The sequence below is a fragment of the Pecten maximus genome, chromosome 4 (genome assembly GCF_902652985.1).
Source record: "Pecten maximus chromosome 4, xPecMax1.1, whole genome shotgun sequence".
Classification (NCBI taxonomy): Eukaryota; Metazoa; Mollusca; class Bivalvia; order Pectinida; family Pectinidae; genus Pecten; species Pecten maximus.
In genome coordinates this window covers 2345951-2366392 of record NC_047018.1, presented here as the reverse complement: position 1 = coordinate 2366392, position 20442 = coordinate 2345951, and the positions used below count along the sequence as shown (strand labels likewise).

Genomic DNA, 20442 nt, shown 5'->3' with positions numbered 1-20442 from the left:
CTTGTGAAAATTATGGTAAATATGTATGTATACGATAATCAGTAATCAATATTCAACTTCATCTTGTAAAATGAACAGAATATGGCGTTTACCCTTGGCTAACAAAGTTACCTCCCCTTTCTTAGTTTAAATCTTACCTTTACCCCACCTACGACGACTTTGTCTCCCAATGTGATCCCGAGGGCCTGTAGAGTGACCTTGGATTGGACAAGGTCATAGTTAGGGGGAGGAACTTTGACTGCTGGTTGGCAGGACTCCTGCAGTGTCTTTTTGAGTTTGACCACCAATTTTGCCATTTCTGGATCGGAATCTAAATTGGTTGGATCTGGAATGCATTCTGAAAAGCAAAGGAAAAATTATATTTCCTTACTTCCATCAATTTAACTTGTGTTAACTTGAGATTTGTTGTAGTTATCTACTGTGGAATTGTAATTGTAAGCTACCAGTAAATTAATTACCATATGTATCCTCAAATAAGCCCCCTCTCATACTGTAAAGGTTAGTACTGTATTTATCCTCAAATAAGCCCCCTCTCATACTGTAAAGGTTAGTACTGTATTTATCCTCAAATAAGCCCCCTCTCATACTGTAAAGATTAGTACTGTATTTATCCTCAAATAAGCCCCCTCTCATACTGTAAAGTTTAATAATTTATCCTCAAAAAAGCCCCATCTACTATTGTAAAGATTAGTATTGTATTTGTCCTCAAATCAGCTACCTGTCCTAGTGTAAAATTTAGTACTGTTTTATCCTCAAATAAGCCCCCTTTCCTAGCGTAAAGATAATTACTGTATTTATCCTTAAATAAACCCCTTTCCTTTGACATGGGGTAAAAGTTGGAGCATTAATATTTGGGGAGAGCTTATTTGGGAACCACTTTTAGCTTACTATTCTAAAATTGATGATTCAGCAAAAATGAAGAATTTGTGGACAGGAGCTTAATTACTCATAAATCTGGTAGTAAAATCGTTCACTGAGGCAGTGCTACAGACTCCGATATTGTGATGACTAAAGATTGTAAAATATCACTGATTACCAAAAAAAATAAAATTCTGAATGATTTATAAGCATTCTTAAAGACATGACATCGATTAATTCTCCTTGCTTAGATTTGGCTGGAGGTTTGAAACTGTTTTGTAAGAAACATGTTATATACTGTACCTAATGGTCCCCGGCCCATGTCATCCTTCATCATTGGATTAGCACCGTTCTGGAGGAGAACTTTAACAGCCTCATATGCCAGGTTAGAAGCGGCGATGTGTAACGAACTGCCATGGTCGAACTCTGAACACGTACTGTCTATATCTGTGGAGAACAAGGCAGGTGAATTACTACAGATAACAAAACTTATGTATTACAAATCAACAGAGAAACTGTTAGAAGAGCATATATACAGGAGATAATCAATAAAGGGAGAAATTTCAACTTAAGTACACCATAAATTTTTACCAAATGAAAAATCATAATACTTGGTCTTCATTCATCATACTACAAACTACCAAAAACTAATAATAATAATATTTGTACACACACTACCTAAATCTCTTGTAATATTTGTACACACACTACCTAAATCTCTTGTAATATTTGTACACACGCTACCTAAATCCCTTGTAATATTTGTACACAAACTACCTAAATCTCTTGTGATATTTGTACACACACTACCTAAATCTCTTGTGATATTTGTACACACACTACCTAAATCTCTTGTAATATTTGTACACACGCTACCTAAATCTCTTGTAATATTTGTACACACACTACCTAAATCTCTTGTGATATTTGTACACACACTACCTAAATCTCTTGTAATATTGTACACACACTACCTAAATCTATTGTAATATTTGTACACACATTACCTAAATCTCTTGTAATATTTGTACACACACTACCTAAATCTCTTGTAATATTTGTACACACACTACCTAAATCTATTGTAATATTTGTACACACACTACCTAAATCTCTTGTAATATTTGTACACACACTACCTAAATCTCTTGTAATATTTGTACACACACTACCTAAATCTCTTGTAATATTTGTACACACGCTACCTAAATCTCTTGTGATATTTGTACACACACTACCTAAATCTCTTGTAATATTTGTACACACACTACCTAAATCTATTGTAATATTTGTACACACACACTACCTAAATCTCTTGTAATATTTGTACACACACTACCTAAATCTCTTGTGATATTTGTACACACACTACCTAAAGGTTTTGTAATATTTGTACACACACTACCTAAATCTCTTGTAATATTTGTACACACACTACTAAAATCTCTTGTAATATTTGTACACACTACCTAAATCTATTGTAATATTTGTACACACACTACCTAAATCTATTGTGATATTTGTACACACTACCTAAATCTCTTGTAATATTTGTACACACACTACCTAAACCTCTTGTAATATTTGTACACATTACCTAAATCTCTTGTAATATTTGTACACACATTACCTAAATCTATTATGATATTTGTACACACACTACCTAAATCTCTTGTGATATTTGTACACACTACCTAAATCTATTGTAATATTTGTACACACACTACCAAAATCTCTTGTGATATTTGTACACACTACCTAAATCTCTTGTGATATTTGTACACACTACCTAAATCTATTGTAATATTTGTACACACACTACCAAAATCTCTTGTAATATTTGTACACACTACCTAAATCTATTGTAATATTTGTACACACACTACCTAAATCTCTTGTGATATTTGTACACACACTACCTAAATCTATTGTAATATTTGTACACACACACTACCTAAATCTCTTGTAATATTTGTACACACACTACCTAAATCTCTTGTGATATTTGTACACACACTACCTAAATCTATTTGTAATATTTGTACACACACACTACCTAAATCCCTTGTAATATTTGTACACACACTACCTAAATCTCTTGTAATATTTGTACACACACTACCTAAATCTATTGTAATATTTGTACACACACTACCTAAATCTCTTGTAATATTTGTACACATATTACCTAAAGCTTTTGTAGTTTGAGCAGGACTTTTATCACAGGTACAACATCAAAGTAAGCAGCATAATGGAGGGCAGTCATATTGGTCCAACGACACCGAATATTGACGTCTGCTCCTTTGGAAATCAACATGGTTACAACCCCTGAAGCAACTTCAGGGTCACCAATTCCTGCTGCCCCAGATTTACTGGCGTATTGTAACAGTGTCATGTCTGTCAAACCATCTCGGTCGTTAATGTGGGCATTCCGCTTCAAAATCTATAAATTACAATTGAATGTTAATACAAAGTGTATTTCATCTAAGAAAACAAATATTAAATTTCAGCAAGTTCAGAAATATAAAATTTCAAACAAGTGCCCTTCTTCATCATGTATAATTATCAATTTTAATAGTAAGAGTAAAAGTGATTCACAAATAAACACTCCCCAAACTTTACTGGTAATACTTAATCTTTTAACCTAGGGACTTATTTTAGGATAAATATGGTACTGCCAATTAACAATGAGGTATACAAATGGTAAAGTTTCAAACTGTTCTACATCTAAAAGATACTATTAAGCAGTATTTGAACATTTAGATTTGTCATGGAGATGAAGGTTAGTTGAATGCCTAAGTACTGCTGCTCTTTATTTCTTACCTCATTGATTAGAAGTTCTAAATTCTGTTGTGTCTGTGGGGTCCATTGTCGAAGGACGGCAAATATTTCAGGGACTGTTGTGTTCGGATTGACAAGGATGTCATGGCAACCGGGACATCCAGGGTCAAAGAATGAAAGTTCAAGTTTTTGACAGCTGTCACAGACTGGGGGGTCTACACATGGGTGAATCATGGGCTTGTCGCGGTCAGGGTGGTACCCGTTGTTGTTGAGGTGGAGGTTGATATCCTTCCCTTTCTCCTCTTCTTCTTCAGCCTCAAGCGTCATTCTGGAACAAGTTGGTACAGAATGATTAACATTACAGACAAAAGACTAATTTTTTGATCAGATGATGTAACACAGACAGTCCAACTCTATAACACAAGGCTCAGTGTTCTGTTTGTTTACTGGGGTTTATCATTCCACGAACAGAGCTGAGTTTCATTATAGTAGCTGGTGGCTACCTAAGTCTGAACAACATATCAAAAGTCCTGTCACATAATATCCAGAACAATTGGGGAAAAGTGTCTTGCCCAAGGACACAACAACATTAGCATGTGATTAGGATTGTCTGTGATCTCCAGGTAGGGATTAAACACTCACCGTAGATCCTGAGTTTACATTGTCTGATTGACCTCACCAATATCCTAGTAGAGTTACATGTTAGTATAGATTAGATTATATGTATTGTCATAATGACAGTATTTCTCATACATAAGTTCATATAGCACAGCTTTACAAAGCAAATCAGAAGTTGGAGATTGTTAACTCTTGTTCTAGTGTATATAATGCAGTACGTGTGGTATATATTGTATATATTTTTTTCAAATCTGATGACAAATCTTAAAGTAAATATTAGAAAACATTCCAATTTATTATCTGTTAACTCAATGTTGTGTTGGCGAATGTAATACATTAGGTCACTCAGAACTTGGACAAACCAGCATGACGTGATCTGCCAATAAACTTCTACTTACGATCTGTAAGAGGAAACTAGAGGTACAATTAACACATCACACGAGGGAACCGGAACCGTAGGTTAGTGAGTTTTATCTCATTCACTTAGTTTTCTTATCACATGTCTTATCACAGGACCTATGTGTCATTCTGCACCTGAGAAACACATGGGGCTAATTCTGGTTCCACACATGCACAGTAAGGCCTGAGAATATACAATGTCACAAGCCCCACAATGTGGCTTTCTCTTTTAGTACATACCACATGACCTAATCCACTAAATCTGAGCCCAAAAGAGTGCATGATCATATAATATAATTGTTTTTTATTTGTAGTAAAATAAATACCAGATCAATTTAAGAAAATTGTGATGTTTAGTTTGGACAAAGGTCATTGTGGTGTGTGGTATAGATAGTCGTAACATGGCACAGAGTAGACCCAAAACAAGGCAAATCAAGTAGCAATGGATCCCCTCTCTATTCAACATTGACCAATGTGTAACAGAAGATAGTAAGAATTGTCACACCACAATGTCACTCAGGTTAACACTGCTAAATATCATAACAATAAAATCTATATAAAGTGCTGAATAACTATTTATAGTAACAGTGACCTCAATTTTGAACCTAGAAGGTTGAAACCTAAATCTTTCCAAGAAATGATTCTTATAAGTGTTTTTATGGAACTACAGGACTGAGAAAAGTCTTTAGAGCAAGGACATCTAAAATCTATTCTTAGTAACTTGGTAATTACATGAAGTTTCAGAATAACTGGATCATTAATGAAGTGGGTAAAGCCAGGGTTTGGTTACACATGTACTGTAGGCTCATCAGGGAATAATACAGTTAGACATTTAGGCCATTAGGAGCAGAAAGCAATCAGATAAACCAATCAGAGTCTGTCAATCAGATTTAACCAATCAGAGACTGTTAATGTCACTTTGACCCTGGGTACAGCAGCTGCAACAGATACTGGAGACAGGGCAGCTGAGATGTGGAGGACAGATCAATTAGGAACATAATCTTGGTACAACAGGAGTGATCCAGGGGGTGGGCATATTATAGGACAACAGGAGTGATCCAGGGGGTGGGCATATTACAGGACAACAGGAGTGATCCAGGGGGTGGGCATATTACAGGACAACAGGAGTGATCCAGGGGGTGGGCATATTATAGGACAACAGGAGTGATCCAGGGGGTGGGCATATTACAGGACAACAGCAGTGATCCAGGGGGTGGGCATATTATAGGACAACAGGAGTGATCCAGGGGGTGGGCATATTACAGGACAACAGGAGTGATACAGGGGGTGGGCTTATTACAGGACAACAGGAGTGATCCAGGGGGTGGGCTTATTATAGGACAACAGGAGTGATACAGGGGGTGGGCATATTACAGGACAACAGGAGTGATACAGGGGGTGGGCTTATTATAGGACAACAGGAGTGATACAGGGGGTGGGCTTATTACAAGGCAACAGGAGTGATACAGGGGGTGGGCATATTACAGGACAACAGGAGTGATCCAGGGGGTAGGCATATTATAGGACAACAGGAGTGATACAGGGGGTGGGCATATTACAGGACAACAGGAGTGATCCAGGGGGTGGGCATATTACAGGACAACAGGAGTGATCCAGGGGGTGGGCATATTACAGGACAACAGGAGTGATCCAGGGGGTGGGCATATTACAGGACAACAGGAGTGATACAGGGGGTGGGCTTATTACAGGACAACAGGAGTGATACAGGGGGTGGGCATATTATAGGACAACAGGAGTGATCCAGGGGGTGGGCTTATTATAGGACAACAGGAGTGATCCAGGGGGTGGGCTTATTACAAGGCAACAGGAGTGATCCAGGGGGTGGGCATATTACAGGACAACAGGAGTGATACAGGGGGTGGGCTTATTACAGGACAACAGGAGTGATACAGGGGGTGGGCATATTACAGGACAACAGGAGTGATACAGGGGGTGGGCATATTACAGGACAACAGGAGTGATACAGGGGGTGGGCATATTACAGGACAACAGGAGTGATCCAGGGGGTGGGCATATTACAGGACAACAGGAGTGATCCAGGGGGTGGGCATATTACAGGACAACAGGAGTGATACAGGGGGTGGGCTTATTATAGGACAACAGGAGTGATCCAGGGGGTGGGCATATTACAGGACAACAGGAGTGATCCAGGGGGTGGGCATATTACAGGACAACAGGAGTGATACAGGGGGTGGGCATATTACAGGACAACAGGAGTGATACAGGGGTGGCTTATTACAGGACAACAGGAGTGATACAGGGGGTGGGCTTATTACAGGACAACAGGAGTGATACAGGGGGTGGGCTTATTACAAGGCAACAGGAGTGATACAGGGGGTGGGCATATTACAGGACAACAGGAGTGATACAGGGGGTGGGCTTATTACAGGACAACAGGAGTGATACAGGGGGTGGGCATATTACAGGACAACAGGAGTGATACAGGGGGTGGGCATATTACAGGACAACAGGAGTGATCCAGGGGGTGGGCTTATTACAGGACAACAGGAGTGATACAGGGGTGGGCTTATTACAGGACAACAGGAGTGATCCAGGGGGTGGGCATATTACAAGGCAACATAATGTTAATACAGTATTTGATCAAACATCAAAACATGTCCAAAATATGTCATCACCAATTGGTGTGGTATTTACTAGGCACATGTTCATTGTTGGATAAATGTGGTAAAAAACCTTATATATTGATGAATATCATTTTCTGTGTGTAAATCCTTACTAGAACAGACTGCTTTATGACAATCTAAATCTTCTTTCTGATGCCAGTTTGACAACATTGTCAGGTATTTTTAATGCCAGTTTGACAACATTGTCAGGTATTTTTTATGACAGTTTTGAAAAAAATTATCAGGTATTTTTGTTGCCAGTTTTGATAACATTATCATATATTTTTGATGCCAGTTTTGACAACATTATCAGGTATTTTTAAAACCTTATTTAAGGATTGAATCTTGATTTGGTCGATTTCATGGGGTCATGAATTGAGTTGCTCTTGAGACAAATTTAATGAACTGCGAAGCAGTTCATGTTGAATTTGTCTCAAGAGCAACTCAATTCATGACCCCATGAAATCGACCAAATCAAGATTCAATCCTTATATTTCAATTGGTTGTTTTTTTTTTAATAAAAAAGTCGGTCTAGATATTAATATCTTGTAGCTTGTGCAAGTCCAAATGAGGAAAAGCCCGAGGAGTTCCGGATTGTGCATGTCTAGTCGGTTGAGTAAAATAGTCCGCAATTTTAGGATTAAAAACAGCATTATTTTGTCAAAATAGAAGTATCTAGCATATCTGGTCTTTCATAAAATGCAAGAATACATTATAAATTTGATCATTTTAATAATTAATCCATGTTTATGACAACAATATAGAAAAAGTGAAATCGTTCCGCGGAAAGATTTTAACCATGTATTCATACGCACTGATCAGTGTTAATCTGGTCAAATTCATGAGCAAATGAAACAGATTAAGTTTGGTAGTTTCATTGAGTCCAACTTGAGTAGAAATTGAAATATTACCAATTACACCAGTATTTAAATCGATTTTGTTCATATCATCTTATTTCAGAAATAAAAAGAAATCATGGGTTGTTTATGGCCAAAGCCATTTTCTATAAATTGTAAGAAAACTGATGAAATGTTTGTGTGTCTAAAACCATTACTATAATCTCCTTTTTCTTCATTTCTTGATGTAATCACCTAGCATTAAGTCAGTACATAGCATTAAGTCAGTACATAGCATTAAGTCAGTACATAGCAATAAGTCAGTACATAGCATTTAAGTCAATACATAGCATTAAGTCAGTACATAGCATTAAGTCAGTACAGAGCATTAAGTCAGTACATAGCATTAAGTCAGTACATAGCATTAAGTCAGTACATAGCAATAAGTCAGTACATAGCATTAAGTCAATACATAGCATTAAGTCAGTACATAGCATTAAGTCAGTACATAGCATTAAGTCAGAGCATTAAGTCAGTACATAGCATTAAGTCAGTACATAGCATTAAGTCAGTACATAGCATTAAGTCAGTACATAGCAATAAGTCAGTACATAGCATTAAGTCAATACATAGCATTAAGTCAGTACATAGCATTAAGTCAATACATAGCATTAAGTCAGTACATAACATTAAGTCAGTACATAGCATTAAGTCAATACATAGCATTAATTCAGTACATAGCATTAAGTCAGTACATAACATTAAGTCAGTACATAGCATTAAGTCCATCTATACTTATATTGCTATTAGGAAGAAAATGTAATCTATTGTCCTAATAGAAGTCTACCCCTGACTTTGAGACAAGGGATATGTATTGGCTTCCATGACAAATATGGTATGATTTCTTGGAAATCATTGTAGTAGGTATAAACCCTTTCATAAGGAAAAGAAAATCTTCAACAAGAAACATACCATTTGTCTAGTTTATCTTTAGATCATGATCTTATTTTAAGGATGTTTTTTTTACCAAATTATGAATGATACCTCAAAAAATATTGGTCTATTTGTTAAGTAGATGTATCCGTATTAAATATGTCTGATATGACTGGAAGTATTCCCATAGATTACATCTCCCACCATCACTAACTGGCCCTAAACTGTTGTCTCCCATCATCACTAACTGGCCCTAAACTGTTGTCTCCCATCCTCACTAACTGGTCCCTAAACTGTTGTCTCCCATCATCACTAACTGGCACTAAACTGTTGTTTCCCATCATCACTAACTGGCACTAAACTGTTGTCTCCTATCATCACTAACTGGCCTTAAACTGTTGTCACCTATCATCACTAACTGACCCTAAACTGTTGTCTCCCATCATCACTAACTGGTCCCTAAACTGTTGTCTCCTATCATCACTAACTGACCCTAAACTGTTGTCTCCTATCATCACTAACTGACACTAAACTGTTGTCTCCCATCATCACTAACTGACCCTAAACTGTTGTCTCCCATCATCACTAACTGACCCTAAACTGTTGTCTCCCATCATCACTAACTGGTCCTAAACTGTTGTCTCCCATCATCACTAACTGGTCCTAAACTGTTGTCTCCCATCATCACTAACTGGCCTTAAACTGTTGTCTCCTATCATCACTAACTGGCCCTAAACTGTTGTCTCCCATCATCACTAACTGACCCTAAACTGTTGTCTCCCATCATCACTAACTGGTCCTAAACTGTTGTCTCCCATCATCACTAACTGGTCCTAAACTGTTGTCTCCCATCATCACTAACTGGCCCTAAACTGTTGTCTCCCATCATCACTAACTGGTCCTAAACTACGATCTGATACCTACCACATGTACAGATTTTCTACTGAAACTAGAAACACAAAGTTAATCAGTAAAATACCAAGTCAAATGACCACTTTAAACCTTCCTACCTCAAACTTTACAGATTCCGAGAAGTTGTGTCATCATTTCCATAATTCCTGGTGAATTAACTAACATACACTGGGCCAATCCCTTACATCTACTGCACCCACAGATCAACACTCACATGTAAGTATGCTATTGAACAGACTTGTTTGACACAGCAATTGTCAACATTTGTGTAAGTACTCTGAACTCAGACTATTCCTATCAACAGGAGGAAGTGGTTGGTCCCCAATCCATACATTCCCACTTAACTCAAATATTGAGTGTCTTTCAAATATACAGTTAAATCTTTTAATAATTATTTCAAATATTTTCACTTCTGAGGTGGGTTTATGAAACATAATTTTGAGAAGTTCAAGATCAGACAAATTGTTTTAATCAAAAACTTAAACTAATATTTTTTAATGTTCGACCTACTGAAAAAAATTCATTTATTTCAATACATTTTGTCTTATCAAGATGACAATGCTACACATTTGATTACACGTGTGTTCATGTAAAACCTTCAGTGCATGAGTGCCGTTATATGGGTGACAATATCTCCACTTAGAGTTAGCCGTACAAGGTTTAAGCTACTGCAGACGTAGCTAGTGATTCATAAAACATTAATAACCTACCACCGAAAGGAAGAGGCACAAAGGAACTGTATCCTACAACAACAAACTGAAACTGATCTTTAAACTTTTAAAAGTTTGATGGTATTGATGGAGTGATATCTAAATTCATACACATTCATCCACTTCTTGTCAATTCACTATTCAATACTTCCGGCACAAAGGGCCTGTATCAACAACCAAGTCAAGAGTTAATTTCCGATATATATTGTCATGTCAAAATGGATTAATTCACATATGCCTTAGATTCTCTATGGTCCATTCACATGTCTAAATCTGTAGAGAGGCAGAAAGTTGAGATTAGAAACTCTTGCCTCAATATTATCACAAGACAAAATCAGACATGGGGAAATACATATAACTGTATTGACATCTGGGTCAGACATCAGATTTAATTAACCACAGACAATCCCATACCCAAGTGTATGCTGCACCTCAAAGTTTAGTGATGGATTAATGGTCCTGGGATTATCACATCTCACTTAGAAGACCAGGTTCTATTCCAGTGACTGTGTAAACACCCCTACAAAGTACCATCTTCTGTGTCCCACCATTGTGTTTACACCCCTACAAAGTACCATCTTCTGTGTCCCACCGTGTTAACACCCCTACAAAGTACCATCTTCTGTGTCCCACCGTGTTAACACCCCTACAAAGTACCATCTTCTGTGTCTCATCGTGTTAACACCCCTACAAAGTACCATCTTCTGTGTCCCATCGTGTTAACACCCCTACAAAGTACCATCTTCTGTGTCCCACCGTGTTAACACCCCTACAAAGTACCATCTTCTGTGTCCCACCGTGTTAACACCCCTACAAAGTACCATCTTCTGTGTCCCATCCCACCGTGTTTACACCCCTACAAAGTACCATCTTCTGTGTCCCATCGTGTTGACACCCCTACAAAGTACCATCTTCTGTGTCCCACCATGTTAACACCCCTACAAAGTACCATCTTCTGTGTCCCATCGTGTTAACACCCCTACAAAGTACCATCTTCTGTGTCCCATCGTGTTAACAACCCTACAAAGTACCATCTTCTGTGTCCCACCGTGTTAACACCCCTACAAAGTACCATCTTCTGTGTCCCACCGTGTTAACACCCCTACAAAGTACCATCTTCTGTGTCACCATGTTAACACCCCTACAAAGTACCATCTTCTGTGTCCCACCGTGTTAACACCCCTACAAAGTACCATCTTCTGTGTCCCACCGTGTTTACACCCCTACAAAGTACCATCTTCTGTGTCCCATCGTGTTTACACCCCTACAAAGTACCACCTTCTGTGTCCCACCATGTTAACACCCCTACAAAGTACCATCTTCTGTGTCACATCGTGTTTACACCCCTACAAAGTACCATCTTCTGTGTCACATTGTGTTGTCACCCCTACAAAGTACCATCTTCTGTGTCCCACCATGTTAACACCCCTACAAAGTACCATCTTCTGTGTCCCACCGTGTTAACACCCCTACAAAGTACCATCTTCTGTGTCCCACCATGTAAACACCCCTACAAAGTACCATCTTCTGTGTCCCACCGTGTTAACACCCATACAAAGTACCATCTTCTGTGTCACATTGTGTTAACACCCCTACAAAGTACCATCTTCTGTGTCCCACCATGTTAACACCCATACAAAGTACCATCTTCTGTGTCCCACCGTGTTAACACCTCTACAAAGTACCATCTTCTGTGTCCCATCGTGTTGACACCCCTACAAAGTACCATCTTCTGTGTCCCACCATGTTAACACCCCTACAAAGTACCATCTTCTGTGTCCCACCATGTTAACACCCCTACAAAGTACCATCTTCTGTGTCCCACCGTGTTAACACCCCTACAAAGTACCATCTTCTGTGTCCCATCGTGTTGACACCCCTACAAAGTACCATCTTCTGTGTTATAACTTCATATTTCACTATTATGCAATACAGAGTAATTTATATTGAAACAAATCTTGCTGATCGGGCATAATTTCATCTAATATTGTAAGCAACAGGTTGCAATCCTTGTATATATTCACACATACACTTAATCTAACAGGCAGATCTGACTGCGATAAATTGTACAATCTACTATACCATTACCTAGAGTCATTTATCACCAAACCTACCCAACATACCTGCATTTACACTTAGAACACACCAGCTTTTCTCCATTGGTTTCAAGCTCTCCGTTGGTTGTAAGTTCTTTGCTAGTTTTCATTTCTGAACTAGATTTAGATTTTCCATTTTTTAACACCTCAGTTTCGTTAATTTCACTTTTCTCTCCTTTACCTTTCGGGTCATTATTGCCATTACCATTGTCAGATTTGACATTTTTCTCGTATTCTGCCTTCTGTATGGCCTCGATTGACGGTAGTTTTAGCTTTCGCTTTTTATCTGCAGAATGCATGATTTATATAATCCAGGCAGGTTGATTCCGTAAAAAAAATCAACCTGTGCGATACCTAGATCTAGAAATAGCAATAGTAATGTTACTCTATAAACAGCATTGACACATGGCTAAAAGTCAACCCACAACAAAACAGGTATCTATTGTACTGGAATGCAGGCCATTGTCTGGAGAACGCATACAACCAATGTTTACAAATCCATCGCTGGAATCATTTTACACTTAGCACAACTTTTCCACTTAAAGAATCTCCGAACAACCAAGATTTAACATGTAGTAATAAAAGTACCCACGTAGTATTACACCAAAAATCTAAGCATAAAAAATATAAATCCCACGTATGAAATCTGCATAAGCTTTAGGCAAACAAAGCAATGATTATGCAGGTACTAACAAAGATACCATATATATAGGTATACACAGTCGTTTGATTTAAATACCACCGGTCGACCAGTGACTGTCCAAATCATTGGCCACTTCTCAGACAAATACTGGTGGTGTAAACCTCAGTATTTTAACCCCCTATATCAGCCAATATAGATTACAAACTTTAATTTATTGGGGTAGTGAATAATGTATTTATCAGTATAATGTGATCAATGTGGAATGAATGCCAATCTGATTTAAATAATGAAATCAACTTAACAGTCGGAGATGATATTGACAATCTAAAACTCTGTGTGTATTTCACAAATACACAACAAAGTTTATCAGGCCATTATCAAACTGTTCTGATTGACAGACTTGAGAGAAAAACTATTCTGTTGTTTACCGAATACACTGGAATAATTGAGTCAACACACCCCATACAGACAATGACTGATAAAGTATTCACCTCGTTTAGAAAACCTCCACTATTGTGCATTGATTAAGTAGAAGACGCCTTGCTTGTGATTGCCAAATTGTTCACTTCCTTCAAAGTTCTATACAAATTTGGAGGGTCAAAAATAAAGCAATCTTCTGTTATTTGCTTTCTAATGTCTGAAGATTTCAAAAGACAGAAAAAGCAATATTTCCATTACAATTGTTCAAATTTTTGGGACACAAAAATCTATAAACCCACTGCTCTACTGTCAGGCTGCAGGCTCTACTGTCAGATCCTATAACCCCCACATCAACAGGAAATTACCCATTCAACACAAACACTTGACTGGCAGCCAAAATCTTAATGAAACCATGCAATTAATTGATAGTTCAATTTGAAGCGATTGCCCAGACATTACTTTATATGAAAAGGAAAATCTAGCGACCCTTATTAAAGGAAAATGTACTGGCCTCATTTCGAACTGATCATGATTCATATACTGGTGATACAAAGGAGCAAATTTATGAGATTAACATATTGATTTTGAAATTTGTGTAATCTGCTTAGGAGGACATTTAAACCCATACCTTTTCAATGACTTATGTATAACTTAATCTTACATAAACAGGGATCGCTGGTCACATGAAATCTTTACAGTGCTCATGTATAATCATACTAATCCCACACGGTAACTCCTCCCTCCCATTGAATGTATTGTATAGAACAATATATATATAATAGGTATTTATATAAATTAACTTTAAAAACTTTCTACTTTTTGAAACTGTTTTATATATTATCAACAGTTATACATAATATCTTTTGTACATTGAAACTAGTAACAAACTTAATATATTTCCTTGTATGGAATTAAAACAATCGCCACGGCCAGCACACAATTGTCAGTAACGTTAAATTAAAAAAAAATTATTAAAATTTTCCATGATATTTTTAAACGAGGTAACTCCAAACTTACTTAGACAGCACAACAGAGAACAGTGTTATCTGATTTAAGACTGGTGATATTTTTATCAGTTATATTTTTGGGTAAAGGTAATTAAACTGGAAAGAAATTCCCCCTATGATTATTTATAGAATATTCCTAAGGCCAAAGAAAACACTAGTAGGGATTGTAATTCTGTCATACAAAGAATTATTCACTGTTATAGTATCTACAGTATATGGGAAAGATTTCACCATGTTTGTGTATACACGTAATGATCGAGTTTCAATTCATCACATTTTATCAAAAACAACTTTATACATATATGTGGGGAAAAAAATCTAGTACAAATGTCAACTTAGGTATTCCTCTGGAAACCCTGCAGTGTGATCAAATCTATCATAATTGATCAATTGAATACTCTGCATGGAAACCCTACAGTGTGATCAACTAACATCTATAAAACTTGATCAGTTAAATACTCTGGAAACCCTGCAGGGTGATCAACTAATATCTATCATACTTGATCAGTTGAATACGTATACTTTATAATTTGAAATCCATTGACTTTTGTACCCTGAACACAACACATACCAGATATCTATAATTTTCTTTGGCCTCGTCTGACGTCATAAGACTGACGGTTCCATTGTTCAAATTGAGAAATGTATTGTATAGCAGTGAGGTAAATCTTTAGTCCATACAAACATGTATCGGCAGTAGTCAATCTGACAGGACTCATCAGCTGAGTAATTATATCTACCAATACTTACTACAGCAGGTGCTTGGAAATGAACATCAACATTTTAATACCAGGTAAAATGTGTTGATATTGATCTAGACTTGTGAACTTTAATGTCAGTAGATGTATTTACTGTAACCAGTATTATAACATTTCAATGACACACACAAATTCTCATATTTAAAATACAATTTTATATTGCTCATAAATGTGCACTTAATTTGCAAACAGGTTAAAGCAATATGAAAGATTTTATCCATATATTAATTAAAATGTCTTTGTCAGCATCTACCTTCAAATTGAAAACTGATTTGAAAACTTCAAAAGATTCAATTACTTTTCCCAAGTGTTAAACACATGCAAAAACTAAAACAATTTCTACATACTAATTGTGAAATGATTATGTGTTAGCTACCCTAACAATCAATGCTCCCACAAGATAGCCACATTTTCTTGCTGCCGAAATCATAAATTCATATAATTACTGACGCCATCGAGCATACATTCAGAATGTCAGACCCCAATCAACAGGTAGAACCAACAGGTAGTATCATACAAGTGTAACTATAAACAAACAGGTAGTATCATACAAGTGTAACTATAAACCAACAGGTAGTATCATACAAGTGTAACTATATATAAACCAACAGGTAGTATCATACAGGTGTAACTATAAACCAACAGGTAGTATCATACAAGTGTAACTATATATAAACCAACAGGTAGTATCATACAGGTGTAACTATAAACCAACAGGTAGTATCATACAAGTGTAACTATAAACCAACAGGTTGTATCATACAGGTGTAACTATAAACCAACAGGTAGTATCATACAGGTGTAACTATAAACCAACAGGTAGTATCATACAAGTGTAACTATAAACCAACAGGTAGTATCATACAAGTGTAACTATAAACCAACAGGTTGTATCATACAAGTGTAACTATAAACCAACAGGTAGTATCATACAAGTGTAACTATATATAAACCAACAGGTAGTATCATACAAGTGTAACTATATATAAACCAACAGGTAGTATCATACAAGTGTAACTATATATAAACCAACAGGTAGTATCATACAAGTGTAACTATAAACCAACAGGTAGTATCATACAGGTGTAACTATATATAAACCAACAGGTAGTATCATACAAGTGTAACTATAAACCAACAGGTAGTATCATACAGGTGTAACTATATATAAACCAACAGGTAGTATCATACAAGTGTAACTATATATAAACCAACAGGTAGTATCATACAAGCGTAACTATAAACCAACAGGTAGTATCATACAGGTGTAACTATATATAAACCAACAGGTAGTATCATACAAGTGTAACTATAAACCAACAGGTAGTATCATACAGGTGTAACTATATATAAACCAACAGGTAGTATCATACAGGTGTAACTATATATAAACCAACAGGTAGTATCATACAGGTGTAACTATATATAAACCAACAGGTAGTATCATACAAGCGTAACTATAAACCAACAGGTAGTATCATACAAGTGTAACTATAAACCAACAGGTAGTATCATACAAGTGTAACTATAAACCAACAGGTAGTATCATACAAGTGTAACTATATATAAACCAACAGGTAGTATCATACAGGTATAACTATATATAAACCAACAGGTAGTATTATACAAGTGTAACTATAAACCAACAGGTAGTATCATACAAGTGTAACTATATATAAACCAACAGGTAGTATCATACAAGTGTAACTATAAACCAACAGGTAGTATCATACAAGTGTAACTATAAACCAACAGGTAGTATCATACAAGTGTAACTATATATAAACCAACAGGTAGTATCATACAAGTGTAACTATATATAAACCAACAGGTAGTATCATACAGGTGTAACTATAAATCAACAGGTAGTATCATACAAGTGTAACTATATATAAACCAACAGGTAGTATCATACAAGTGTAACTATATATAAACCAACAGGTAGTATCATACAGGTGTAACTATATATAGACCAACAGGTAGTATCATACAGGTGTAACTATATATAAACCAACAGGTAGTATCATACAAGTGTAACTATAAACCAACAGGTAGTATCATACAAGTGTAACTATATATAAACCAACAGGTAGTATCATACAGGTGTAACTATATATAAACCAACAGGTAGTATCATACAAGTGTAACTATAAACCAACAGGTAGTATCATACAAGTGTAACTATATATAAACCAACAGGTAGTATCATACAAGTGTAACTATATATAAACCAACAGGTAGTATCATACAAGCGTAACTATAAACCAACAGATAGTATCATACAGGTGTAACTATATATAAACCAACAGGTAGTATCATACAAGTGTAACTATAAACCAACAGGTAGTATCATACAGGTGTAACTATATATAAACCAACAGGTAGTATCATACAGGTGTAACTATATATAAACCAACAGGTAGTATCATACAGGTGTAACTATATATAAACCAACAGGTAGTATCATACAAGCGTAACTATAAACCAACAGGTAGTATCATACAAGTGTAACTATAAACCAACAGGTAGTATCATACAAGTGTAACTATAAACCAACAGGTAGTATCATACAAGTGTAACTATATATAAACCAACAGGTAGTATCATACAGGTATAACTATATATAAACCAACAGGTAGTATTATACAAGTGTAACTATAAACCAACAGGTAGTATCATACAAGTGTAACTATAAACCAACAGGTAGTATCATACAAGTGTAACTATATATAAACCAACAGGTAGTATCATACAGGTGTAACTATATATAAACCAACAGGTAGTATCATACAAGTGTAACTATATATAAACCAACAGGTAGTATCATACAAGTGTAACTATAAACCAACAGGTAGTATCATACAAGTGTAACTATAAACCAACAGGTAGTATCATACAAGTGTAACTATATATAAACCAACAGGTAGTATCATACAGGTGTAACTATAAATCAACAGGTAGTATCATACAAGTGTAACTATATATAAACCAACAGGTAGTATCATACAAGTGTAACTATATATAAACCAACAGGTAGTATCATACAGGTGTAACTATATATAGACCAACAGGTAGTATCATACAGGTGTAACTATATATAAACCAACAGGTAGTATCATACAAGTGTAACTATAAACCAACAGGTAGTATCATACAAGTGTAACTATAAACCAACAGGTAGTATTATACAGGTGTAACTATATATAAACCAACAGGTAGTATCATACAGGTGTAACTATATATAAACCAACAGGTAGTATCATACAAGTGTAACTATAAACCAACAGGTTGTATCATACAGGTGTAACTATATATAAACCAACAGGTAGTATCATACAAGTGTAACTATAAACCAACAGGTAGTACACAAGTGTAACTATATATAAACCAACAGGTAGTATCATACAAGTGTAACTATATATAAACCAACAGGTAGCATCATACAAGTGTAACTATATATAGACCAACAGGTAGTATCATACAGGTGTAACTATATATAAACCAACAGGTAGTATCATACAGGTGTAACTATAACCAACAGGTAGTATCATACAAGTGTAACTATATATAAACCAACAGGTAGTATCATACAGGTGTAACTATATATAAACCAACAGGTAGTATCATACAAGTGTAACTATATATAAACCAACAGGTAGTATCATACAAGTGTAACTATAAACCAACAGGTAGTATCATACAAGTGTAACTATAAATCAACAGGTAGTATCATACAGGTGTAACTATAAACCAACAGGTAGTATCATACAGGTGTAACTATAAACCAACAGGTAGTATCATACAGGTGTAACTATAAACCAACAGGTAGTATCATACAAGTGTAACTATATATAAACCAACAGGTAGTATCATACAGGTGTAACTATATATAAACCAACAGGTAGTATCATACAAGTGTAACTATATATAAACCAACAGGTAGTATCATACAAGTGTAACTATAAACCAACAGGTAGTATCATACAGGTGTAACTATATATAAACCAACAGGTAGTATCATACAAGTGTAACTATAAACCAACAGGTAGTATCATACAGGTGTAACTATATATAAACCAACAGGTAGTATCATACAAGTGTAACTATATATAAACCAACAGGTAGTATCATACAAGTGTAACTATAAACCAACAGATAGTATCATACAGGTGTAACTATATATAAACCAACAGGTAGTATCATACAAGTGTAACTATAAACCAACAGGTAGTATCATACAGGTGTAACTATATATAAACCAACAGGTAGTATCATACAGGTGTAACTATATATAAACCAACAGGTAGTATCATACAGGTGTAACTATATATAAACCAACAGGTAGTATCATACAAGCGTAACTATAAACCAACAGGTAGTATCATACAAGTGTAACTATAAACCAACAGGTAGTATCATACAAGTGTAACTATAAACCAACAGGTAGTATCATACAAGTGTAACTATATATAAACCAACAGGTAGTATCATACAGGTATAACTATATATAAACCAACAGGTAGTATTATACAAGTGTAACTATAAACCAACAGGTAGTATCATACAAGTGTAACTATATATAAACCAACAGGTAGTATCATACAAGTGTAACTATAAACCAACAGGTAGTATCATACAAGTGTAACTATAAACCAACAGGTAGTATCATACAAGTGTAACTATATATAAACCAACAGGTAGTATCATACAAGTGTAACTATAAACCAACAGGTAGTATCATACAAGTGTAACTATATATAAACCAACAGGTAGTATCATACAGGTGTAACTATAAATCAACAGGTAGTATCATACAAGTGTAACTA

The 20442-nt window shown here is 35.9% G+C and overlaps 1 protein-coding gene across 1 annotated transcript in view; it reads right to left on the bottom strand.

Annotated features, from left to right (window-relative positions):
* LOC117324959 (CAP-Gly domain-containing linker protein 3-like) overlaps positions 1-13374 on the bottom strand; it is a 33422-nt gene extending 20048 nt beyond the window's left edge. The window contains 6 exon segments of the mRNA XM_033880804.1: positions 138-337; positions 1162-1305; positions 3047-3061; positions 3064-3301; positions 3682-3967; positions 12816-13374. Of these exon segments, the coding sequence (XP_033736695.1) occupies positions 138-337; positions 1162-1305; positions 3047-3061; positions 3064-3301; positions 3682-3967; positions 12816-13087 (1155 nt within the window). The 5' untranslated portion in view covers positions 13088-13374.
* Positions 13375-20442: the final 7068 nt, after the last annotated feature.